The following is a 26,665-nucleotide window of genomic DNA, read 5'->3' on the forward strand; positions in this document are numbered from 1 at the left end:
CCTCTCCCCTAGCAACCGGTCGTGAAGGAAGTGGATGCCGCAGCCGCAGCGTGTGCGCATGCGCGGAGGCACCGCCTGCTGACACGTCGGGGCCGGGGCGGCAGAGCCGGGCGCGTCGCGGAGTGCGGGAACAGCTGGGGTGGCGGAGCCGCGAGCGAGGCCGGGATGGCAGCGCCGCAAGCTCGGCGCTGGGGAGCCGGCGCTGCGGGCCGGCGCCGGTTGGTGCTGCTGTCGCCCCTGCTGCTGGTGCCGCTGCTGGCGCGGCCCGCGGGGGCCCTGGTGGAGGGGCTCTACTGCGGCACGCGGGACTGCTACGCCGTGCTGGGCGTGAGCCGCTCGGCCAGCAAGGCGGAGATCGCGCGGGCCTACCGCCAGCTGGCCCGGCGCTACCACCCGGACCGCTACCGGCCGGAGCCCGGTGACGAGGGCCCGGGGCGGACGCCGCGGAGCGCCGAGGAGGCTTTCCTGCTGGTGGCGACCGCCTACGAGACTCTCAAGGTGAGGCCTGCGAGGACCCGCCGCGGGGAGCGGCTGGCCTGGCCCTTCCGCCCCCCGCCCGCGTGATGGGGTCCTCCGTGACCCCGGCGCGGAGTGTGGCCGCCACCTCGACCTTTAGGAGGCCCACGTTTCCCACGTGGCCCGTGAAAGAGGCCGCTGACCAGGGTGGGAAATGGGAAAAACCTCCGGCCTTGGGAGGGTAACAGGCCACCTCCTCTTTTTAAACAGTCCTTGTTGTGGAAAGCACTGGGCTTTTTATGATGGTGAAAACATCCTGATAATATACTGTTCAGAAAGCATATTGGCAATGATCATGCCAATTTGGTATCACAAAGTCTCGCTCCTCATGCCAGTTTGATATAACAGAAGTTTTGTTTCTAGGGATGGTATTAATGATGACACTGAGCTTGGGTTTAAGGAACTAAAAGAACTCCAAGAACAACAATGAACAATAGGTCAGAAGACCAGATATTTGACTCTTGGCTCTGATATCCCTGGGTGACCTTGGATAACTGTTTCTTCATAGCACAATAAAGTCCGTGCATGATACTGCCACAGGGTTATTATGGGGGTTTAATGGTAAGTGTGAGAAATCCTCCAGGTAGAAACCCTAAACAGGTACTTAATGACTTAGGCTACAAGACTGAGAATTTCTAGCAGGAAATATTTTTCATATATGCGTTTAGTTATTTGACAAAGGTTTTATTGTGTGCTGTGGGGCTGAGGGTGGGTGAGATTTAACCTGACACCGTTTTTTCTATTACTGCAAAAATCAGACCATATGAGAAATCACCAGTGTAAGTCATATTTGATGGAGGTATTACTGCTTCAATAGCCCATCATGATAATTCAAAGCAATTATAGTTGTAAGTTTTTTTTTTTAAAAAGATTGCTTTCAGTGTTGCTCTTTAGTCTGCTTTTTGGGGGAGCCAGTACTGGGGATTGAACCCAGAGTCTCTTGTGCTAGGCAAGTGTTCTGTCAATGAGCTACATCTTCACCCCTATTTTAAAAATTTTATTTTGAGATAGGATCTGGCTAAATTGCATAGTCTGGCCTCAAACTTGCTCTTCTCCTTCCTTAGTCTCTCATGTAGCTGATATTACTCGTGTGCATGCCTTGCCTAGCTTATAGTCTATTTTTAATGACTACTTCAAGTGGATACACTATAATATAACCATGGATCATTTCTCCAAGTTAGCTTTATGGGGTCGAAAATACTGAATCAGAGTTAGAGATTCTTCCTTCATGCTCCCCAGTACAGTTTGGGTAATTTGGAATTAAAAAAAAAAAAAAAAAAAAAAAGAGTGTGCCTGGTTCACTAAATTCTCACTAGCTTTAGTTTGTAACTTTTATGGGCAATTAACTGAGGTGTGGGTGAAGAGCTATGAATGTGTTTAGTTAGTGGGCTTAGTTGCCCATTATTTAGGGTAAAGAGTGATTAATGACAGACTTCAGAAAAAAGGGACATCTTTCCACTCAGGGTAACTTAGCTGTGAAGCCTCGACCTGTTTTTGTAGAGGAAAGGTAGTAGTGCAGCCAGCCAGCCGCTGGTGGAGCTCCAGATCTCTGATGGTGCCCGGGAGCTTTGGACAGTTGGCGAACTTCCAAAAGAGAGTGCAGCAACTGTTGTGCTGGCAACTCTTGTCTTCTGCTGGTTTTGTGGGGTTGGAGATGGGTACGTTTGGCATGAGAATGGTGAGCATTTTGGTAAGAACATTAAAAACAAGTGCCATGGTTGGGGGGAGAAATTTGTACTGGGAGGTCCCCCAGGACTCATAATATTCTTGACATTTTTTTTAAAAAGCCAGTTTCAGAGGACTGATCTCGTGGATCTATGTGGTTGCTTCTATAGGTTTCTACCCCTAAAGTTTTAACTAATAAAAACCTAGATAAAATAATTCGTCCACTCAATAACAAGAAACTTTCAGGCTGTTAAAACTAGTATTTCTGAAGGAAAACACTTCTACTGGACTCTAATAGGATGTTTGTGGTGGTTACAAATACCTCCCAACAAAAATGAAGTTGTACTGCTGGAGGAGGGAGGCCTGGGAGTGTTCTGTAGATCCCCAACTGTCTTATTCCAAGAAGATGGAAATTATTTGTGAGAGAAAGGGAATGTCTTGACATATTTCGGACTTTTGAAAATCAGACTCAGTATAACTCTTTTAAAACTCATGTTTAGAATTTGTAGAGGTGAACATAGATTCAGATTCCAAGTGGAACATCTCCCAAGATCTGTTTTCCTCATTGCAGATGAGGAAATAAGGAAAAGGACTGTGCTGTGTATGGGAGAAGCTATTGAAAACAAACAGGGTGCACTGATTTTATTTCTGTTATGATGGAATAAGTTGCCAGAGAATATCATTTCTGGGTCATACAAAGATTTAATGAACTGGGGTCATCCAATTTAGAGGACCTCAGGTTTTTAAATTATCCCATTGAGGCACCGGATATGCAGTTACTATTTGCTTGGAATTGTCTCCTCAAGCTGGCTTATGAGGGATATGTGGTCCCAATGACTTTTGCTAAGAGCAGGTCAAGAATTCTCAGGTGGAGAATTTGAGCTCCATAGGCTCCAGAATAAAAATGGCATTCATAAGCCTGTCTCTGAATGTTAATAATAAATGTATCACCAAATTGGCAACTATTTGTGTAAGGCATGACTCTGAAGTTGTTTTGGTTAGATAAATTATTATTATTACTATTTTTTTTTCAGTACTGGGAATTGAACCCAGGGATGCTCTACCACTGAGACATACCCCCAGACCTTTTTATTTTTTATTTTGAGGCTGAGTCTTGATAAGTTGCTGGGGCTGGCTTCAAAATTGAGATCCTTCTGCTACAGCCACTTGAGTTACTGGGATGCACCCCTGTGCCTGGCTCAAGAGATTTTTTTAGATGATGGTTATTGACAAATAAGTATACTAACATGATTTAAGTGTACTTGCTAAGACAAGAAAATAAGACACTCAGTTATTACTATATCAGCAACTAGAGATTTGACTCATGCAGGGAGTGGTTGAGGAAAACCAGAAAAAGAAAAATGTGTAATAATGGAAGGATGCTTTTGCCCGGTCATGCTTCGTTCACTTTCCAAATAATTTAAAATTCCAGATCTCAGCAAGACCATAATGATTTCACACAATGCTGTGTAAGTTAAGACAATGCAGTAGTACTTAGAATATTTGACTACGGGGTTTCAGCGGATTCATGGACTTTGGAAGTTAAGTAAACTCTCACTCACTGTGTCAACAGTGAATCTCACAAGGTAGAACTCTCTCGTCCTGCTTACCGCTTACATTTTCTTATGCAGCTATAGCACTTATCACACTGCACTGTGAATATTGAGTAGCCCGTCCTCTCTCCACTAAACCGGGCCTCCTTGTTTTTGTGTGTGTATATCCGTAGAGCCTAGCACAGTGTCTGGCACATCAGATAATGAGTATTATTTAATTAAATACAATTGGAAGCAGATTCAAATAGAATGGAAATTGAAAGTGAATTTCTGGCATCTCGACATTTTTTTGTGCAATCTATTTTGCTGTTTCACCCAAATTAATTGTAATGTTAAAGAGTGGCATAGATGTGTAAATTGGATGGTTATGAATGAAAAATTTCTGCGGAGAGAAAGATTGCATTTCTTCTTTTAGTGCTATAGGGGTTTTTCAGTGAGAATTATAATCATTTTTTAAAAATCATTTTTGAATGTGGATAAAAATTGAATGAAATGGATGAAACATGAAAAGTGGTGTAGAAATAAGCAGATGCAGGAACAGCTAGAAAGGATACACCTGATTGATATAGGAAATGGGAAAGTAGTAGAATTTGACAGTATTTTGCAAAATCACAAGAGGAGAGCACAGAATAGATCTTGGGAATATTGCTGGCATGAAGCTTGTCTGGTAAGTTGAAAGGATATGCAGAGTATGTTCTATTCCAGCCTTGACTTTGAAAGGAGGGAGATTTCACTAGGGCACTTCAGTTTCTTTTTATCAATCTGATTGAGTGGCAGGGCTTTAACACCTATGAAGAATTTGGCAAAAAGGGGGTTCTGAACTCCCTCCCCTGTAGTGTTTTTTTTTTTTTTGCGGTGCTGGGGATTGAACCCAGGGCCTTGTGCATGCAAGGCAAGCACTCTGCTGACTGAGCTATCTCCCCAGCCCTATTGTTTTTGTTAATATCTTAGTATGTTCTTTTACTTAACCCTTTTCTCTAAATAGCACTGACGTGGGTGCTGAGGAGGTGACCAGGACAATGGATGGAAAATACACAGTTCCTGACTTTAAGCTTTTAACCCATTTTGTCCCATTGCCCCAGATGTGGAATACCTATAAAAACTTAAATTGAGCAGTAAATATACCATTTATGATAACTTTGAAATACTATTAAAATAATTGAAATTCTTTAATAAGAATTGAAAACTTGGGACTTAATGGGTTACCCCCTTAACAGAGGCAGATACTTATTGTTTGGTTATTTAAGTTATATAATAAAAGTCTGTACAGATTATATTGTGGCATGGAGAGGAAGCAAGTATTTCTTCTTAGGGGATTAGAGAAGAATGCACTCTTCGAGCTGGATGAATCTCGAAAAGTCACCAAGGTTGATGGTGAAGGGACATTTCTGAGTGAAGGAAAACAATCAGCAAAAGTGTGAAGAGATGTTGAAGGTTTGGGAGGTATAGTTATGAGAATTTTCTCCACCAAGGATTGCTTATATTTCTCCCAGGGACTCTTCATTTTGTGTTTTGGGGAAAATATTATGCACTTATTAGCATTCCTTTTCTGTTTCAACCAACTGCAAATGGAAAATACTTGCAAAACAATTGTGTCTATACTGAACACATACAGACTTTTTTTGGTCTTTATTCCTGAACAATACAGTGTAGCACCTTTTACATAGCATTTACTACGTATTGGGTATTATAAGTAATCTACCAGTAATTTAAAGTATACATCAAGGAGGATATGCATAGGTTACATACAAATACTATGCTAATTTTTTTAATGGACTTGAGCTTGTGAGGATTTTGGTTTCCATGGTAGTCCTAGAACCAGTCCCCCGCAAATAACAAGAATCACTATATTCATGAAGATATTATAGTATGTAAATTCCAGTATAGTTGTGATGATGATAAACAACCAGATTAAGAAAATTTACAGATTATAGATTACAGATAGTTTTTATTTTACACATCTACTCTGACTGGGCATGACTACCTAGAAGACTTGAGATCTTTCTGTTTAGCAGGAAGGTGTAACACATTTGAGAGTGATTTCTCCCATGGCACAAATGCTGTGGTAGCATGTGTACCACATTTACATTTAGCTGTGAAACCACAAATGTTGTTTATTTTTTAACTGATTCCTTAATTTCAGCTGTTATGTCCTACTTATGACTGAGGTTGATTACGTATCAGATGTGTTTAATTCTGGTGCTGACCACCTGACATGATGTCATCTGCAACCAATCAGAGCTCTTGATCAACCTGAAAACTACTCAGTTGATATAATTCTAGCCAGGAACTGACTAGTTGGCATTTCAATTTAGCTTCCATAGATTTGTAATGGATAAATGGAACATTTCAAGTTATATATAAGTACATAACTTTATTGCATTTTTTCATTTGACTTCTTTTCATGCTGTTTCTAGGTTGGAAGCCTGTGAACTGCATGGGAGGGAGACAGTTTCAGGAGACCAGAACATAGTTTGAGATCAGATGATGATTGACCCCTAAGTTCTTTTCAGGAATTTGAATTTTACATTTTGAGTAGTTACCAGAAGTTTTAAAGTGAAGAAATGACACAGTCTTAAGTGTGTTACAGAAAGAAAACTCTGAGAGCAATACAAAGAAGGTATTCTTGACTGAACTCATTTTATTTCCATAGCCTTCCTTTGGAATCTCATCTTTTCTCTTTTGTAACTTGAGAATCTTTTAGATGATTCATTGCTCACTCTTTTCACTTAATTTTGCTTCTTTTAAAGCTACGCTCACATTTTTCTTCTTTCTCCACTCTTCATTGTATTTACTTCATCCCCTTTTATTCAGGCTGTCAGACTGACACGTCTGCTGATACACATACTGTGACTGTTCTTTCAACAGGTGGGCAGTGGCGCTCTGATTGTCAGGTCTGATGGCTGCTCTTTATTTCTTCTTGCTGGAACTTTTTGTGCCTTTTGGTATTGTTGACCATTAAGTTCAAAGTGTCCTGTCTTGACTGCCTTGATGTAATTCACTATTATTATTATTTTGTGATTCTGGAGATTGAATCCAGGGCTTTGCACATGCTAGCCCTCTACCTCCAAATTATAGTCTCGGCCCTCTTTTCAGTCTTTAAAGCCTTTTTTTCTGCCTAATCCTTAAACATTGCTTTTCCTTAGAGTACTGGCCTCTGTGTCTTTTCTATTTCCTTAGCTTTTCCTGACAAAGCTCTTCTACATTTTAGACTTAAGTTACTGCTCTTAAGCTGACCACTCTAAAACCTGCATGCTCTCCACAGTCATGTTCTAGCTGCCTCTTATCTGTCACACAGTTATCATATCTGAAATCAATCTTGTTACCTTTGTTAAATGCAAACTTTAGAAGATGTTATAATCATGACTTCATACAAAAACAAAATGAACATAGAGCAGAGATTTTTCTAACTCATTAATTAATGAGGAAATCAGTAAGGTATTAAAACTAGTTCAAAAGAAAAAGTGTTACACATTCGTAGTCATATAGGGAGTTTTGGAATACCTGTAAAACTAACAAGACAGTAATCAGCTGCATTCTATTGGACAGAGTTTGCCTTCCTGAGAACAGGAGTTATTTGCATTATTTCCAGTTTTCTAAAAGTTACTTCTCAACAGAGTTTAAGTAGGTTAGTCATACACAAACAAAGGTGCACCCCTCCTATAGGAATAGGTAATCCTTGGAGGCTCTAGGGATTAAAAGGATATCTAGTCATTTTTTTACTCTCCAATTTCAAAATCTTCCCCCTGCATCTTCTCTACACTTGATGTCCTCTTCTCCATTCTTTATCTTAGTAACATGGTCAGTGTAATTGGAAACATCAGTGTCATGCTCAGCATCTCCTTTGAGTCTTGTGCGCCCTTTTAATCATGAAGTCCTATTTATTCTACTTCTTAACTATTACAAACCGTTTCTCCCTTATTCCATTTTTAATAATGTTACTGGAATTGTCTTTCACGATTACATCCTTCTAGGTAATCCATTTGTTCTCATACTTTCAAACATTTCATCTTTGAATATCACAAATGATAACACCCTGACTCAGGCATAACCCATAAAATCCTCTATGGTAAGAACCATACTTACCTTCCTAGATTTGTTTACTATTCCTTCCTAGATTTCCTTGATGCTTCTGTACCCCAACACTTGCTGTTCCCTTTGCTCAGAACAAGTTTCATATCTTACTTGTTTCAGAATCCGGCTCTCCTTTCTTCTCTTCTGTGAATCCCATTGCCAGTGGGCCCAGGCAGTTAGTTGGTCCTTCGTTCCATAGCAAATCAATTTGTGCTTTTGTTGCTTGCTAGATTATCCTTCTAGATGGGAGGGTTCTTAAGGCCAAGACCTTGTCTTTGTGTTTTTGTCTTGTTTGTTTTTAACACCAGGCTTATAACCTGTGTCATTATTTACTGAATTGAAATGACAAAGGTTTTTCAAAGTTCAGATGACCAAGTAGATGGTAATACTATCTGAAACAGGGAAACAAACTTGATTTTTGAACATGTTAAATTGTAGGTATTTAATATGCTTAGAAAATATTCAGGATATTGGGCTGGGGAGATAGCTCAGTTGGTAAAGTGCTTGCCTTACAAGCACAGGGCCCTGGGTTTGATCCCCAGCACCGCAAAAATAAATAAATAAATAAATAAATAAATAAATAAATAAATAAATAAATTTAAAAAATAAATTAAAAAATTCAGAATATAATTGAAAGTAGGAGGCAGGAAAATCAGATTTATCACTCAAATATCAGTAACAATCCAAATCACAGAAGTTGTTGAGAATGAAGACATGAAAAGATAGTTGCACTAGTGACCGTTGGGGTAGGGAACAAGAAAGTAAATGAAACTGATAGTTAATTTTCTTCCTGTTCAGTAGGATGTAATGCTTAAAAAAAATTCAACAGAACATAGATTATATTTCCTAAATATTGTGTGTGTATGTGAGAGTGAGATTCTTTTAAAATTAATATATTTAAGAACTCATAAAATGATTGTTTTCATATATTATTGATTCCTAGCCTTTATCATCCCCAAATGGTTTCTACACTCTGTATAATAGAAAATTTTAATGTAAAACTGGCTGCAATATTATATTATTGCAACTTATATTTATTGAGAGCAAGCAATTCATTATTTGTTGCAAGGGCAGGAACATCTTGTTTTTGCCTTTGGGGAAGGGATGATCATTTTCATAAGAAAAGGAAGGATTCAGTGCTTTCTTTGCTTGTGGGTTTCCTCTTGTTCACTTTTGATCTAGATATTGGTGGTTATGTTCCAGTCCTCCTGCATATGCCCAAGAGGATTGGGAGTGGATGGACACCAGCAGAAGCACCATTTATTCCTGTAGAGATTAGAAACAAGGAGTTTATTACCCTGCTTATCAAGGATCAGGACAGAGAGGAGGAAGATACAAGTATAAAGTTTTTGGTTTTGGAAAGAAGTTGGAATCTACTGACTCTGGGACCTTAAGATCCACAAAATTGCTGAAAGAAAAAGTACTACCTTATTGAAAGGTAAGATATTAAACTGTTTTAAGGTTTAAGCTATTTTAGGCACATTAGCATATTTTTGTAAGCAGTGAATTCAAGTAGTCGTTTCCACCAAGCTGAAGTTTTTGTGACTTAATCACCCATCCAGCCTTGTTGGTGCATGGAGACCTGTGTGGCTGGAGAGATGTAAATAGTGAGGGGGAACCTTTCCAACATTTCACTCATTTTTGAAATGACAGTTACTGAATGCCAGGCACTGTGGTAGGTCTTGGATATACAGAGATCAATGAGTCACTTTACCTCTCTTCTAAAAATTTTCAAGGAACAGAAAAACTGATGCTTACAATGTGATAAGTGCTATAATTAATAGATACTAAGTGTAATGAGAGTGGTACATGGGCTAGGGTGTAGCTTAGTGGTAAAGTGCTTGCCTAGCATGTGTAAAGCTCTGGGTTCAATTTCCAGCACTGCAAAAAGGGAAAAAAAGAGAGAGGCATGTGTGTTGGGGGAGGCCCTGTCTGAGGCATGTCCACAAAGTTGGAAGAAAGGATGGGAGTCTCAAGTTAGTGAGATTTATATGTTCAGAAACATAGGTCTGAAAAAGGAAGTTGTGTTGGAAGAATGCACAAAATGCCAGAAATTGCTGTTTGAATGTTTGCTATGGGTAAAAGAGGGGAGAGTGATAAGAGATGTTTGTTAGGCGGTAAATTTGGGCCAGTTGTGCAGGACTGGTTGCATGCCAAGGAAGTTTTTAACTTTAGCTATCAGGAAGCATTGGAGATAAATAACCAAAAATTGTGGGACTACCTTAGCTCTAAGATGGGTAGGAGGAAAAACTATGGTGTTACAGTAAGATTGTACCTTAGCTGTCTAATTGGGTCCCCCCCAAAAGAAGTTCTTATTGTCTTTTTTTTCCTTTCTTGCTCTCTTCTATTCCTGGTATCCTTGTGTTCTAAAATTTGTAGGTTTCTAAAGCATAGAATTTTGCCTTAGGCTGTTGAGCTCTAACTTTTACCAATTTGTGTCAACTTTGAATACCTTCTAAATTGTATGCATGCCTCAGATTAAAGATTGTTTTCTTCATTTTGAAGAGAAAACTTTAAGTGAAAATAAAATAAATTTTAATAAATGCTATAACAAAGAGGTGACCAACTTTCTAGTTTCTTAATCATGGCCAAAAGAGGGTCATAAATTTATTGTGTCCCCCTGCCCCAAGAAAAGAAACCATCCTAAGAGAAGTCAGACTTGATCCTAAGACCTTTTGTAGTAGTTAGGTAGTTTGAGAACTTATTAGGGGGCCCTGAATAGACCACACAGACTCTGCTTGCAGTAGAGAGCTAGTCACATGGTATAGATTTTGGAGTTGCTGGTCTGGATCTTTAGTTAACCATTTTGTCGGAGTATCTCAGGGCTTGGTGAAGTCACAAATCTGGAAACAGTGAGAAGATGGTACCCAAGGGGGACAATCTGTGTGAAACTGTTGAAGAGGGATGGCATCTGCAGTCTATGGAATGTGACCATCAAGAGAACAAAGAAGGGAGGATAGTCACAGGACACATGCCATCCACCACTAGGTTTCAGTGACACTTGAAGTCTTTGCTGTGTGTATACTGGAATAAGCCATTAAAGTTGGGCAAATGGCTGTGTACAGACAGCACTGCTGGAAACTTTTAAGAATTTGATCTCAGGTCTGTCATTAAGTTTTAAAACACATGAATCTAGTTGGAGCAAGAAGAATCATGTTTGAAGTAAAACATTTCAAAAAGCATCTGCTGGGATTGAAAGACTGAGTTAAAAATCAAGAATTTCAAGCAGGGCATTTCTATAAAGTTAACCTAAAAACTCAAAAAATGAAGGGAAAATGGAAAAATTCCAAAAGGATACTTTGAAGTACTCATAAATGAGACACAGGAAGAGATGTGGGCTTTCGTTTTCAGGACTGTTAACCTCTGTAGATTTGCCCTTTGAACTGGGCATGGCGGCACATGCCTATAATCCCAGCTATATAGGAGGCTGAGGCAGGAGGATTGCAAGTTCATAGCCAGTGTCAGCAACTTAGTGAGACCTCAAGCAGCTCAGCAAAACCCTATATCAAAAAGGACTGGGAATGTGACTCAGTGGTGAAGTACCCCAGGGTTCCATCCCTATTACTAAAACAAACTAATTAATTAATTAATTAAATATTTTTTCATAGCTGATTGATAACGATCCAAATCTCAAGTGTAAAATGCAGTTTAAAAATGTTAACTAGCATCCCTTTTTGTTTGACTAGTATTCTAGGTGTATTTTAAAGTTTTCAGTAGGAACTTAACTCTGCAGCGCCAAGGCACTAGATTAGTTATTGAAGTGCTTTTAGCTCAGAAGATGCAGCTTTATGAATAATGAATAGTTTAACCAAGAAGGAAATCCTCTAAGCTAAAAAAGTTTTTGATTTTGTAATGATTTCTATTATACTCACATATAGAGCTTAAAGAACTCGTTTTGGTCTTAGTCCTTATCTTTGACATTTTTTAAAAAATGGGACATGTTGAACTTTATATTCTATTGGATATAAAGCAAATCATAACCTACTTTAATAGCTCCTCAACTTGGGTAACTGAGTAAACACTGGCATTTATCTCCTCTGTTAGAAATAGATTCGAATTAGAGATTTTAGGAAGTTTTTATTTGTGAATATTTGGCACAGATTTTCAGAGTGCTACAGTTCAGTGAGTTTATTTGTGAACTGGGCTGTGACAATGTATTATGATAGTGAATTGCTACGTATTTGTCACATGTTTTTATACAATGTAAGTAATGTGATATTTAAAATAATCATGTAAAAAATATTAGAGCAGGTAGTATTATATCCTTTTACAAATGAAGAATGAGGCTCACAGAAGCTTAATATTTTACCCAGGTTTACAAAGCTAAACCTTAACCCTTGGACTACATCGATGTCTCATTGTTTTTTTGAGATAAGCATTGTTTTGTAGACCCAGACTAACTTCATCCACTTTTTGCTATCTTAATCATTGCTGTTAACTGAAGACTATACAAGGCTGGAATGTGATTATGAATATATGTAAGAGATAAGCATTTTATCTGTCAACTGTAGTTGAATAGGTGTCAGTATTCTCTTACATTATATTATTATGCTTATTAGCATCACAGCATTAGTGAAAAAGGCATGATTAATTCTTGTTAAAGTGTGTGTGTGTTTTCCAGGAAGACTACTAATAAAAATTTGGAACATCTTTATATTATAGTTATTTTATAACTAATATTAAAGTTCTGGAAACAAATTTATGTATGCCTTTGAAGAGTAGTGGAAAGTTTTTGATTTTGACAATTTTAATTCTTTTGTTTGGAATAATCTTTCATAATTATAAAATTCTAGATTTGACTTAAATTATAAACTAAGACCATTTAATGAAATGCCCTATGAAATTGGAAATCTTGTCATTTTGCAGGATGAAGAAACACGAAAAGATTATGACTATATGCTGGATCATCCAGAAGAATACTACAGCCATTACTACCATTACTACAGCAGGCGCTTAACCCCCAAAGTGGATGTTAGGGTAGTGATTTTGGTTAGTGTGTGTGCTATTTCAGTGTTTCAGGTGTGTATCTATGGATGTAATTCTGCATATGTGAGTGCACATTGCCTAGTCTTAAAAACAGCACTACAAGTACCTTTTTGTAATATTTGACTTCTAGTTGAGATTAAAATTTTGACACTAGAAAAATATCCATTTGTTCTAGCAACCAACAGTATTAGAATCTGTCAGTAGGAAATCTAAGAAACTGATGATAAGTGTAGTTATGTAACTATAAAACCCCCACAAAATCCAGATCTTTTCTCATGTATTTGCCACACAACAGCTACATTATATCATTTGCCTCTCTAGAACTATTCAGTGATTTCCCATAAACTTGGGAGAAATAAGAGCTCCTAATTATGGCATAGCAAGTCCTGGCTCCCATCCACCGATGCCAGTAGTACTCACCATATTGTGATTATCAGAAATGTCCTGCATGGTTCTACATGCCCCCATAGGTGCTTCTGCTCAGTTTGAAAACCACTGACACAGGTCAAAAAGAGGTATAGTAACTTTTTATGTTGCTTTAAAATATCACAAAAATTTAACTTGGCCCATAGCAGTTTTCCCTATTGTTATTCTTAAACTACCCACACCTGTCATGTGCTCCTTTAAAGGAAAAGAACAAGTGCGGTGACTAGAATAGAGCATGTTACTAGTTTGAGAATGACTTCTTCAGGTTAATTTCCAGAAATAATTCCTGTAGTAAGAGAATTCGATATTCATCTTTGGTCAAGGGAAGAGGAGCAGGAATATCTGGGGAAAGGGCCAATAACTGTTGTATTCATTTAGTACAATGGAAACTGAAATGTGTAGAGATCCTGAGGAGCAAGCCTTTTTCTGACAGTAAAACCCTTTGTGGTTGAATTTATTTATGAAGTTAATGTTTTCCTCTCCAACTACATGGAGTTAATAGGTATTTGAATCTTCCAGTTCAGAATAGAATAAGCATCACTAATGATATATGTAAATGGTTTAGGAAAGGGATAAAAATGAACATAGTTGCCTGCATCTACTGCACTCCAGGAATTTTAGAAACAAATTTCTTACCAGCTAGTTTTGGCCATTTAACTTTTCCTCTAGTTTGTAGGTGGTTGCAGTTAGAGAGAAAGAGGGGGCTGGGGCTGTAGTTCAGTGGTAGAGCGCTTGCCTAGCATGCGCAAGATCCTAGGTTTAAACTTCAGTACTGCAAAAACAAATAGGAGAGAGAAAGGGAGAGGGCGTACTTGTGTGCATTTATGAAGTAAGATCTTTGAGATCCCTGATTTTAATCAGAATGGGATTTTTTGGATGATGGTATTCACCAAGACTCTACTATTGCTTTAGTATAAATGAATTTTGTTCATAAAGTGACTCATTTTTCTTTGTTAAATATCCTAGTTTTTCAGCTGGTGGAATAGCTACAATAAGGCAATTAGCTACCTTGCCACAGTGCCCAAGTACCGTATCCAAGCAACAGAGATCGCAAAGCAGCAGGGACTGCTCAAGAAAGCCAAAGAAAAAGGCAGAAATAAAAAGTCCAAAGAGGAAATTCGTGATGAGGAGGAGAACATCATAAAGAACATTATAAAAAGTAAAATAGATATAAAGGGAGGTTACCAGAAACCCCAAATACGTGATCTTCTCCTGTTTCAAATTATCTTAGCTCCTTTTCACCTGTGCTCATATATCGCCTGGTATTGCCGGTGGATTTATAATTTTAACATCAAAGGCAAAGAATATGGCGAGGAAGAGAGACTGTATATCATACGTAAATCTATGAAGATGTCAAAGTCTCAGTTTGATAGTCTAGAAGATCATCAGAAAGAAACCTTTCTTAAACGGGAGCTCTGGATAAAGGAGAACTATGAGGTGAGTAGTGACGCTACTGGGGCTGTAGTGTCACCCTCTTCACCAGGTCTCAATGGTGATAGTTATGGTGGGGTACAGAAGTGCATGAAATCCAAGAGTTGAATAATGAAAAAAGTTATTTTATTAATAAAGGTGTGACTGTGTTTTGTAACTGGACAGTGGGAGTTTAACCTGTAATTTGCCTTTTTATTAGCTGAACTTCAGATTCAGCCAACTCTGAGAAGAGGCCTAATTCATTGTATTAAACTGCAGCGTAATGATGTGTGTGTTTGCAGGGGTGTTAAACAACTTTCTGTTAATTGCACTAACTAAAATTTGGTCCTTCCCAAGTTTTCTTGCAGAGATTTTAAAAAAGCAAAACAGACAGAATAAGAGATGGAAATTTTGTTGAAATAACTCTGAAAATTATTGAGCCAAGAATCTTCTGCATAATAACCAATATATGTATGGAAGGTTTTATTTTACTTTTTTTTTTTTCCAGTACTAGGAATTGAACCCAGGGTCACTTAACCACTGAGCCACATCCCCAGCCCATTTTTATATTTTATTTAGAGGCAGGGTCTTGCTGAGTTTCTTAGGCCCTCGCTTAGTTGCTGAGGCTGGTTTTGAATTAACAATCCTACCTTTGCTTCTCAAGGTCCTGGGATTACAGGTGTGCCCAGGATATTTTACTTTTAAATTGATTTACTGTAATGGCTTTAAACTTCATTCATTTTATTAAATGGTTTATTCTGTACTTGTCAGCTACAAAAGTTACTTTGAAGTCATCACCTGCTTCCCTATAGTACAAAGGACTAGTAGTCTCATTATCATAATGGTCCTCTTTTAAATTCTGGATACAATTAATTCATTAATAGGTTAAATGTAAAATAGAGCACACCAAAACGGTCTTCAGAAATTTGAGAGATATTAGGTTTTGTCCCCATATGTGGTGAAACTACATGAGGTCCAAAATAGATTTTATTGAAAAGTAAAGTTTTGGTCTGAATTATATTTAACTATTAACTTATTAAAAGTTGCCAGATGTTCTGGCAAGAATATATATTCAGCCTGTTTATAAATAACATATAAATGGAAGGTAAGATACTGTTTAGCTCTCAAACTATTTGAAAAGTTTTCTCTTGAACATAATACTGTCTTTCTTAGATTGCTGTACTGGGCTGAATTATCTTATTATATCAGGTTATTTTAGTCATTGCTTCCTAAAATTTGGAAATAATATTTATTTCTAAAATTGATGTAGCTGTGAAACTGGACATGGCACCTTGTCCATTTAGCTTCCATTTGTCCTTAACCTGTATGACTTATTTAACCTTTAGAGACTTCAATAATTTTTTTAAACTAATAATTATCTTTGAAGATAAAAAGTAGGTGTAAGGTCTATTTGTAGACAAATGTATATTTAAGGTCAATTTGTTCCTTGGTTGAGGTCAACAAATCAGAAAGTCATCAATCAGATTTACAACATATCATGTTAAAAAAAGTATTGATGCTTTAATATTGGACATTAGTTGTAGAGAATAAATGTTAAGCCATTTAAACTCAGCTTATGCATGATTTCAATATGGAAAAGAATGCATTCCTAAGTTACAGAATTCAGTGACAAAAAAAGGAGTAGTTCTTGTGCAGTTTGTTCTTTTTTATTTAACATTGACTTGAAATACTTAGTTGCTTAGCATTTGTAGATGAATGGTCTTCAAAAGACAAATCAGTCAGTACTTTCTTTGGAATCTTTTGCCTAAGTTATATTTGAAAAGTGTAAAAATGCAATAAAGCTAGTGGCAAATGTTTCTCTTTGCGTTGCAAAGTCAGTGTGTGTTATTTATACTTACAGGTTTACAAACAAGAACAAGAGGAAGAATTAAAGAAAAAATTGGCAAACGACCCTAGATGGAAAAGATACAGGAGATGGATGAAGAATGAAGGGCCTGGGCGGTTAACCTTTGTGGATGACTGAAGATTGATGGAGTGCTACTGTGCCAAACCTTAATTGTGATATTATTTTCATAACTATTTTAGAAATGTATCAACTGCTCCTCAACAGTGACTCAAATTCCTTCAGCATTTGATTAAACAGAATAATGTAGAAATTTCAACTTTCCTGTAAAACTTTATACATAAGACATGATTGTTCAATTTTTATAATCTATTTGTGGATTTTGTTAAAAGATTTGACATAAATTTATTAGTTGCCATTTAAAATTTTTATATGTTTAGTTAAGAGATTTGACATGAAAATTTATTAGATACCCTGTAAAATTTTTGTGTGTTAAGTGTTTGTTCTTCAACAGTGCTTCCTTATTCTTTGCCATAGTGCCACATTTTTTCTGCTTTCATGGCTTCTATATTTTCACAAAACATAAAAAAATTATTATATTGTAATATAATTATAGCATTTAATTATATTACTGTGTCTTTCTGGACACAAATTTCTTCAGATGATTCAACTGTTATGTTGTCTTCATTATAGGATTGAAATATGTTCAGCGTAATCTCTCTAGGAGAGTCTTCCAGAATGTCTTTATGATCTACACTCTACCCCCAGTCGTTATCGTACTCTTAATAAGATTGGAAACTCTCCAGGAGAGTGGGTCTGCCTCACGTCCTTGTAGGATGATCTTTATTACAGTCTCATTGTAGGACTATAATTACTCAAACATATCTGCGGAAGGGGATCTTGTACAAAGATCTTTTGTACCACAGCATTGTTTGCTCACTCACTTTCTTCCTTTCTCTTCAATTAAAACAAAATGGCAGGACAGATAGTACTGAAAAGTTGTTCGTATTTTATGAAGTCCTTGAGCAGTGAGAAATCCATTATACAAGAGAGTGTTTACATGAATTTAAACTAGAAAGAAGATATGCATGACTGTGTGCTGTTTTCTCAACCACTGAAATATTAATGTTTTTATAATGTGGAAGCTAAAGTAAATGACACATAATTTTACTGAATCAAGCATGATACTACACCAGAGTATCAATACATATTTACTATAGTGAACCAATATTCCTGTTAAAGAATTTATGCCATTGCTTCATATTAATAAAATGGTTGCAATATATCATGTTTGGTTGATATGACATTTTGCAGATTAATACACTGCTTTTGTATTATATAATTTCAAAAAATTAGTGTAGCATAGTAGATATGCAAGGTCTGTTTCTAGCTAACCTAAATTAGTCCTCTTAAAAACTCAGCCCAAATATATGATGTCTGTAGAGTTTCATCCTTGCTAATTTAGCTAAAGACCTGAGACCAGTTATTTAATCTGTAAGTGATAGCTTCAGTTGCCTCAGTTATAAAATTAGGTAAGGACTATCATTAGGGTTCTTTTGTAGCTCTAAAATTCTGAAATGATGTAGTTATTTATATCTTTGTAAACTTTGGATAAAAATGTTTTATGTATCCATTATTATTATTATTTTTTGGAGTATGGAGAAAGTACACAACTAAATTATAGATAGCTGTCTCCATCCTCAGCTGCCCAACTCTTAAATGTAGATGATTGCCTTTCAAAGGTGTTCTGATTGTAGAATCCCTGTGTTGGGGAATGAACTATACGGTTAACACACATAGGTATTTATCATCTAAGAGCATAATTAAGTGCCATATGAGGACAACAAAGAAATGTAGGTACTTGCTTCTCTTTTAAATTTCAAAAAAAAATTCTGATTGTGCCTATATTTTTTACCTAGTGGCGAGGGAAATTAAGAGGACAGATGATGTTAGCATTTATAAAGGTGGGCTAATGAAGATAGTATATCTTTGGATATTCTTTTACCTATCTGCTAGATTACTGTGTTTCTGTCATTCTAGAAATCTGATTTCTAGAATTGTCTCCAGCAGCCTGTTCCCTTGATAATGTTTGAAGTCACAGTCAGTGCATGAATCAAGATGTATGGACTCTCCTTAACAGAAGGGCTATGATTCTTCCTTCCCCTCCCTCAACACACACAACCCTGGGCTTCAGAATCCTAGAGCAAAGGAAGTGCCATTAATTGTCACAAATGTCATTCAAGTACTCTGAGTATTTTTATGGTCATCATACTCTGCCCATCCCCCACCAAAATAACAAAAACCCTCCTCTCCATTTTAGAAACATCTGAAGAATCCTTGCTAGAAGATCTCCCACAACTCTAGTAGTTACGACAGAGTCTCACCTACTCTAGAAAGTCTTCTCTGCTTAATTTTTGGGCTAATCACCGTTTCCTTTTTGTTTGATATTCGGGGACTGAGAGCATGATTGCTGTCTATTCATCATCATGTAATTGAGGGCTGCAAAACTTACCCTTCTGCTTACATTCTTATCAGATATCCTTATAACAGTTCCTTTGCTATCCCTTTCCTTATTGGTCTTATTTCTTTATGAATTCTGCAAGTTCTGTACAGTACAGTTTGCAATTTCATAACACATCTATTAGGTAGGTATCATGCCTGGAATCTTAAACACCATAATCAGTATATAGAATTTTTAAAATGTTAAATGAAAAAATAGCCAAGTTTAGAGAACTGTTTTAATACTATTGAATTTATGTTTAGAAAATCATAATTTGTTTCCTTCAAGATTTTGAGGGAAATGTTTTATTTGCATGGAGGCCAACTACTATGCTAATACTCAGTGTTATTATCCAGACTGTTGGCCATAAACAGAAAGTTATATGGAAATTGGAGGGAAATTGCTTCTATTAGACATGGGCATATGTAGGATGTCGCTATTATAAGACATTTATAAGTTAAACATGGTCTCTGTTGAGATATAATTGTACTTTTGAGGCAGATAAATGTTGGTAGTGATACAAACCAACTGTATATGGATGAATTATTAATATTATGAGCAAAATATGGTACTCTTTACATTTAAATATGGGATAAGGCCAAACATAGAACCTAATAATCTAGTTATTAATAACCTAATTATTGGGCTGGGGTTGTGGCTCAGTGGCAGAGTGCTTGCGCAGCATGTGTGAGGCACTGGGTTTGATTCTCAGCACCACATATGAATAAATAAAGGTTCTTTGCCAATTAAAAAAGAAGAAAACCTTAAAAAAAAAAAACTAATTATTTAACCTCTTTGGTTTCCTCATCTGTGAAATGATGGGATCTCTTTAGATAATGGAGATTTAAAATTCCATAATCAAAACCTTCCTAATTCACATAGGTCTAAAGTAGATACATTATCTGTAATCAAGAAGTGTTATGAGTATTTAAAAATCTGTATAATTAGTTGTAAACTTTAATCAACTCCTTAATTTTTAAAGGATCTGGGATATCGTAAAAAATTGTGTATGGAAAGTATCCTGGATCATATGGTGTCACTCCAAAGACCATGGACAAAATTGGAAAACAAAACAACAAAAGACCATCGATACGTGGCTCACAAAATGAACTGAATAAATGTTGAGTCATAATAGTTAAGGTATTTTAAAAGTCCTGATACAATTTTTCACCTATTAGATTGGTAAAGAATTACAGTGTGGAGTTGTGCAATACAATGGCACAGAAATAGGCAGTGTCATTATCTTCTTGTGGGAAAATTGTTACCATTGTCAAGAAGATAAAGTAGGAAAGTTCTAAGTATTTTCTTTGACTCATTGGTTCCCTCAGGAGTGCATCCTAAGGAAATATATGAACAGAGCTATATGTTTATGGTGACAGTGTTAAATAGAAGGATAGTAGGTAAATGAACTATGATCCAGTTGTACAGTGAAATATGCAGTCATTAAAAATAGTTGTAGTCTTGTTTTTCTCTCTACCTCTTACCTGCTTCTGACATCATCCTGATTTTCCTTTAGGAAACCACTCATCCCCCATCTTGGTCCATGTGTTTGGGTGCTTAGTCTGAATTCCTAATAGAAACACTGTGGTGGAGATGTTCAGGTTGAAAGTTGGAGAGTGCCTTAAAATCAGCACTTGGCAGAGAAGTTCAGAAAGTGAGGACTGGACAGAGGGAGGAGTTGTCCTGTGTTTCATGAATACTTTAGATGATCAGGAGCTTCAGAGCTGGGATGATGGTCAGTGTGGTGTAACTTGAGGCCAATGGTTGTGCTATACATTCTGTAGCACACAGTGAACCATGAGATTCTTGCCTGAGCCCCTGTACACACCTGCGAAGGCTTCCACAGGATTCTCATCTAGAATCTTGGAGTTGCAGAGAAATCACATCTTCCACTCTAGACTGCAGTGCCCTGGTTGGTTTCAAAAGATGACACACATGTATACACATATAAGTATGTGTATGTATATCTATATCTTCCCTACGTCAACCAATGGATGTGGGCTAACACTGGAAGGGGTGTGACCCTGGCCTTGGTGTTCTCTGACTAAATGCAGTTCACAGACCAGACTCAGCTGAGAATCATCTACTGCCACCACTTCCAGCAACTGGAGGAATGAGTGCCTCGGTCCTGAAGCAGGAGTTGGGGTGGTGCTACTTGGCCCACTATGGGCAGGGCTGACTCAGATCTTCATCTTGCTCTTGGTCCAGGCAGCATATCTGAGCATTCCAAAGATCCCTCCCTTCAAGTAGTGACTAGTTCAGGGTTTGAGCCCACCACTGATTACCAGTCAGTGAGATCCACTGTGGGGACTTTTGCTGAAACTAGTTGAAAGAGTTACACCTGCTACTGGGCTCCTTAGGCTTGGCTAATGAAAGCATGAAGCTTTCCTTCATAGCACTGAGAACCGATCTACCACTGAAGAAAACAAAGCCCACGCTCAGAAAAAGCAAAGCCAGGAGATGGAGAATAAGAATCTGAAGTTATCATTTAGGTAATTAAAGCCACTAAAGTCCATGGACTTTTCAGTTACACAAGTCAATATATTACATTTTGCATCACTCAGTTTGTGGGTTCTGACATGCTTATGATACATTAGGTGGAAAAAAACTCCACATTTACATATAGTAATGATCCCAGTCTTATAAAAGAATGTGCACATTAAAACAAGGAAAATGCAGGAGAACGGAAACTGGTCATAGATAAATGGTGAGGGAGGCTAATTTAATTTTATTCTGTTTCACAAAGACACCAGGGACTGGGACTTTTTACCCTACGTCCCTGACCCTGTCAGACCAACTGGTAGGGTTTCCACGACGCAGGAACAGGTTTATAAGTAGCCTGTTACTATTTCATGAACTCCTATAAATTGTCCTCCACTTCCCTCGGGACGGTCTTCTCATGGCCCCTCATTTCTCCGATTCATTGCACACCTCGGCTCCAGCCACCGGGAATCAGCTCCGATGGACCAGGAATGCGTATTTGCCCAGCTTCGCTGCCCAGGTGGGTGCTGCTCTGCGCGCCCTGCAACGGGCCCGCGGGTCTCCCCAGGTCGCAGGCGTCGACGCGCGCAGGTGTCCAGCGCCCTGCCGGCCGGCCGGGTCCCCCTAACTGCCCCTTCCCTGCGGCTGCGGAACCCCAACCGAGCGGGGCCGCGCGACGGGGCGGGCGCTGCTGCTTCCCCGCCCCGGGGCGGCGCCCGTTCGGGGCTGGCGGCTCAGCCCAGCCCGGCTCAGCCGCCCTCGGAGCCAGCGCCGCCGCCATGTCTTCCGGGGCCAGCGTGAGCGCCCTGCAGCGCCTGGTGGAGCAGCTCAAGCTGGAGGCCGGCGTGGAGCGGATCAAGGTGCGGCCCGCCCGGAGGCGCGCTCCTCTCGGCGCCCGGAGACCAGGGCTCCTGTCCTCTCCCGAGGGGCGAGAGGAGGCGGCTGAGGCCGCAGCGGAAATGGCTGCTGACCCGGGCCCAGGCGCGAGCAGGGCGGGCGCCGGGGGCGGCTGCGGCCTCGGGAGACGCGGGGCTGCGGCCGCGAGTGCGCGCAGGGCCCCGCCGGACCCAGTGGCCCGAGAAGGAGGCCGGGTCGGTGGGACACTGCGACTTGGGCTTGTCCCCGCGAGCGTGGCACGGCTCCGGCGATCCCCGTGGGCGTTCCCAATCTGGGAGGCTCGCCCTGGTCCTTACAGCGTGGACAGTGACTTGGCGGGGACCAGCGATGCAGGCGACACGTTGGCGGCCTGGACCCGGCTGGTGCAGGAAGATGGAGTCTAGAGATGGGGAGGCCGCGGAATGAATAGGACTTAGCGATGGATGGATAGGATGAGAGCGAGAGGGAGGGAAAGGGTGCTCAGGTTTCTGACACGGCGACAGGACGGATGGCGCTGCCGTAGCCGAAGTGGAGAGGAAGGACAGGGAGTTTGGAAGAAATGCATTCCGGTTTGGATGTGCGGACTTTGCGGGGATGGCCAAGAGGTATTAGCTGGGGATTGAAGCTCAGAGAGCAAGGCGGAAAGAGGTCATTAAACTGTATGGGAATGAGGAAAAAAAAAAAAAAAATGCATTACATGAAGAGCAGAGACCAGAGCTTGCGGCCCAGGGTCCAAAGACAACTGAGAGGAGGAAGCAAAAGAAAGCAAGAAAGGGATTTTCAAACATGTAGGACTAGTTAGGTGCGCAATGTTTAGTTGGCTAATTAGTGTCTGTTGTGTGTGTTTAGCAACCTTCTTCGTTGGACCTAGGGATGTGTTTGAACCAGCACTATTTTGATAGTCCATTATCTCAATAGCATCTGTTTTCTGCACCTGACGCCATTCCAGGGAATAGGGTGATTCTAGTGGGGATGATAAACAATAAACATAAGTAAATAAAATGATTTCAGATAAGAAGTCTACTTGAAAATAAATTTGAACTTGGTTCAACCATATGGTTCTACTTATCTTTGCTGAACTCTCTCCTGTATCTGCAATCAGATGGAAGGTGGCTGCTGTTTGCATGCTCTTGGGTGGCCTCATTCATGTCCTGAGGTGGGCCGCTGGGGTGTCTGGAGGGTTCTTTTCGCGAAGACTTCCAACAGGGCTGGGTTGGGCCCATCCAAGATGATGATAGTCTCAAGGGCTTCAACTGTTGCAAAAGTGGTAGCCGCAAAGATTCTTGAGGCCTTGGTTTGGAACTTGCCAGTTATTTCTGTCACATGGCTGTTGGTTAAAGCAAGTCACAAGGCCAGCCCAGATTTAAGGGTGAGTAAGTAGATTCTCCCTGTTTGTGGGAGGAGCTGTAAATTATTGTAACTATTTTTGCTATTTGTTACAAATGTTTTACTAATTGTTTACACTAAGTGCTTTACCCAACCATCACATCAACCCAAGGAAGTGGGTACTGTTACTAAATATATTTCACAAATGAGAACCTAGGTACTGAAAAACTAAGTAACTTGCCCAAGATCACATGGGTAGTGACAGAGCTGAATTTGAGTCCAGGCAGTCTAGTTTTAGAAGACTGAATTCTTAACCAATAACCTATATTGCCTCTAAAATCCTGGCGGAAAAACATTATCACTTTTCTAGAATAGACTGGAGAAGGGTCCAGCCTTGCAAACATTAAAATAGTTTGCTCACATGGCAAACTTGGATTATAGCATATATGTATATGCTTTACATAATTAAATTTGTACAGGGAACACTAGCAAGGGCTATTTATTTACCAATTCAATCTCTGTTAAGAATAGAATTAGAATTCTAAATGAACCCACAGGTACAGCCTTTTCTTACCTCTGTTGAATAAGCAACTAAGTAAAAAATCTAAATTGAAGAAATCAATTCATAGAAATCGTGACCTTTCCTCTTTGGAATTCAGTTATTAGAATCAGCAAAAAAGAGACTTGAAGATTGCAAAAAGCATGGCCTTTATCAGCTTGTGTGATCATACTCTGGATATCGGATGACTGTTGGATGGGTCTGGCTGTGAGCAGTGTGTCATGATGTGCCTTTGTGTCAGGTCTCTCAGGCCGCTGCAGAGCTTCAGCAGTACTGCATGCAGAACGCCTGCAAGGATGCTCTGCTGGTCGGTGTTCCAGCTGGAAGCAACCCCTTCCGAGAGCCCAGGTCCTGCGCTTTACTCTGAAGACTGGTAAGTAATGATGCCATCTTGGGGCCACAGCATTATCACAGGGTTTCCCAGAGGATCTGGGCAACTGGGGTTTGAATATCTACTATTCTTGGAGGAAAGAACATAAAAGATCAGCAAAATGCACATTTTCCCTGAAGAGTGACTCTAGTTTGTAGTTACCCCACCTGTAGACTATATCTAATTAAGATAAACTCAATTCTCTTTGGCACTAACTCATGAGATGCCGGTGTCCTTGTATAGTGGAGTTCTTTAATTGAGTTGACTGGTAGTGATTTCTTGACCTTAATCACACCCTCTGTCCTTACATCATCCCAGAGTTGTGATTTGCTACTTGTTGATTTGCTACCAACAGACTTAACAATTCTTGGAACTAAGGACTCTTCAGATGGAAAGAGTTGTGCCTACCATGAGCTGTGATCTCTTTCCTAAAAACTCTTATAGCTTTGTGTGTTTTTTTGTTTGTTTGTTTGTTTGTTTTTTGCCGTACCGGGGATTGAACTCAGGGCCTTGTACTTGTGAGGCAAGCACTCTACCAGCTGAGCTAGCTCCCCAGCCCTCCTTTGTGTTTTAATGGAGGAAGGAATGTAGATACTGGGGAAAAGTGTGAATAGAGTTAAAAGAGCTTTAAAAATTGCAAATGAAAGGAAAACATCTCTCTAGTAGCGTATTGGAGATTTCATGAGTTTGAATTCTTTGTATTGAGTTCTTATTCACATTTTCATTATTATTTTTTAAGAGAAAAGGGACATAGATTTAGTCTTTTGGGGCCAACATATTTCCAATGATGTGTTCTGTATGGTGTTTATACAGTAAGTAATGATCTTAAGTTTTTTTTCATATATTTGCAAAAGGAAATTGTTCACATGTAAAAGAAGGAAGTAACGGTAATGGTAGAATTACTTATACATGGGTAGAAGTATATGTGCAGAAAATATACATATTTAGGATATTAAAATCACTGTCTTGTGTTGGCCTAGTAGTTTTCTTTTTACAGAGTAGTTGTATAGGTTCTCCTCATCCAGTGGTGTGGTTAGGATGTTTGATTGTGTTAACCTGTTACTTTCTACTTTGTGAATACTAAATTGCCCTATAAAACGATGAAGAGTTATGAATAAACCTTATTAAAGTAAAACCAATCAAACTTTCTTTCTAATAGGTAAGAAGTTTGTTGAGGAATGCCTTCAAGCACAAAGTAATGAATGACTGACTCCAAGTCTCAAGAAAACACTTTTATTTAGCCAAATGTCTGAGATATTTCAGACCTTTCCTGTGGCCTGGTCTTACAGCCAAAATTCTACAGAAATTAATGATTTTCTAGTCAAATAAGGAAACTGAAGAAATAGAATTGTTTTAAATAATAATGTCCTGGTTCTCATGGTGAAGTGCTTTGTATCAAGATAAACAAAACCTTACCACCAAATATACCAAAATACCACCTCTTTAATAAGTGAGTTACTGGCATTGCTATACGTAGAATATCATGTATGTTTTATTTACTGGATGTTTACATTTTAGGAAGGAAAACACTTTTGTTTATCAAAAGAATGAAGTATTTGTAATTTGTTGTTCCTAAGATTTTTATACTGTAATAAAATTTGTTCTCCTATCATAAATTTACAATTACTAAATGAAGACAAAGTATAAAATTGGGGGGAAAGAAGAGACTTCACTAATCAAATGATGCCTTGATTTTTTTCTAAATGAGAAGATTTTTTTATTTTTAACACTAAACACAGGAGATGTTTCTTAGTAAACTTGTTTAGAAAGACTCATGTTATGATGTATATTAGGTTGCCCCACCTTGTGTATGAAGCAGTTTTTAAGTTCCTTTACTGTATAGTTGTGATTGCACTTTTAAAAAGATCCTCCATTATTTCATGCCTTTAAAAAAATGTTTAAAAATGTTTTAAATATGACCTACATACAGAACTTTGCAAATAGTTAAAAACAAAATAATGTGAAAATATTATGACTTAAAAGAATTCTTCATGTCACAAGTGTTTTACTTTGGTGATGTGCCTTTGATTTAATTTTAGAAAGATACTTTGTGTTTGTAATAATCTTTGAAGAGTTTGGGAATAAATTCTGCTTAATTCATCGTTTTCTACGATGGCAA

The 26,665-nt window shown here is 38.7% G+C and overlaps 2 protein-coding genes across 2 annotated transcripts; both read left to right on the forward strand.

Moving 5' to 3' along the window:
* The first annotated feature begins 74 nt into the window (after positions 1-74).
* On the forward strand, positions 75-17,717 carry DNAJC25 (DnaJ heat shock protein family (Hsp40) member C25). The gene is made up of 4 exons (XM_079112626.1): positions 75-498; positions 12,675-12,827; positions 14,187-14,657; positions 16,492-17,717. Exons 1-4 carry the CDS (start codon positions 166-168, stop codon positions 16,612-16,614), a joined length of 1,080 nt encoding a protein of 359 aa, XP_078968752.1. The 5' UTR covers positions 75-165; the 3' UTR covers positions 16,615-17,717.
* A 4,340-nt stretch (positions 17,718-22,057) lies between these two features.
* On the forward strand, positions 22,058-26,665 carry GNG10 (G protein subunit gamma 10). Its single transcript, XM_079112657.1, has 3 exons — positions 22,058-22,275; positions 24,418-24,549; positions 25,706-26,665. The coding sequence occupies exons 1-2, from the start codon at positions 22,195-22,197 to the stop codon at positions 24,541-24,543; spliced, it is 207 nt and encodes a 68-aa protein (XP_078968783.1). The 5' UTR covers positions 22,058-22,194; the 3' UTR covers positions 24,544-24,549; positions 25,706-26,665.

Source organism: Sciurus vulgaris (assembly GCF_902686455.1).
Source record: "Sciurus vulgaris genome assembly, chromosome: 15".
Classification (NCBI taxonomy): Eukaryota; Metazoa; Chordata; class Mammalia; order Rodentia; family Sciuridae; genus Sciurus; species Sciurus vulgaris.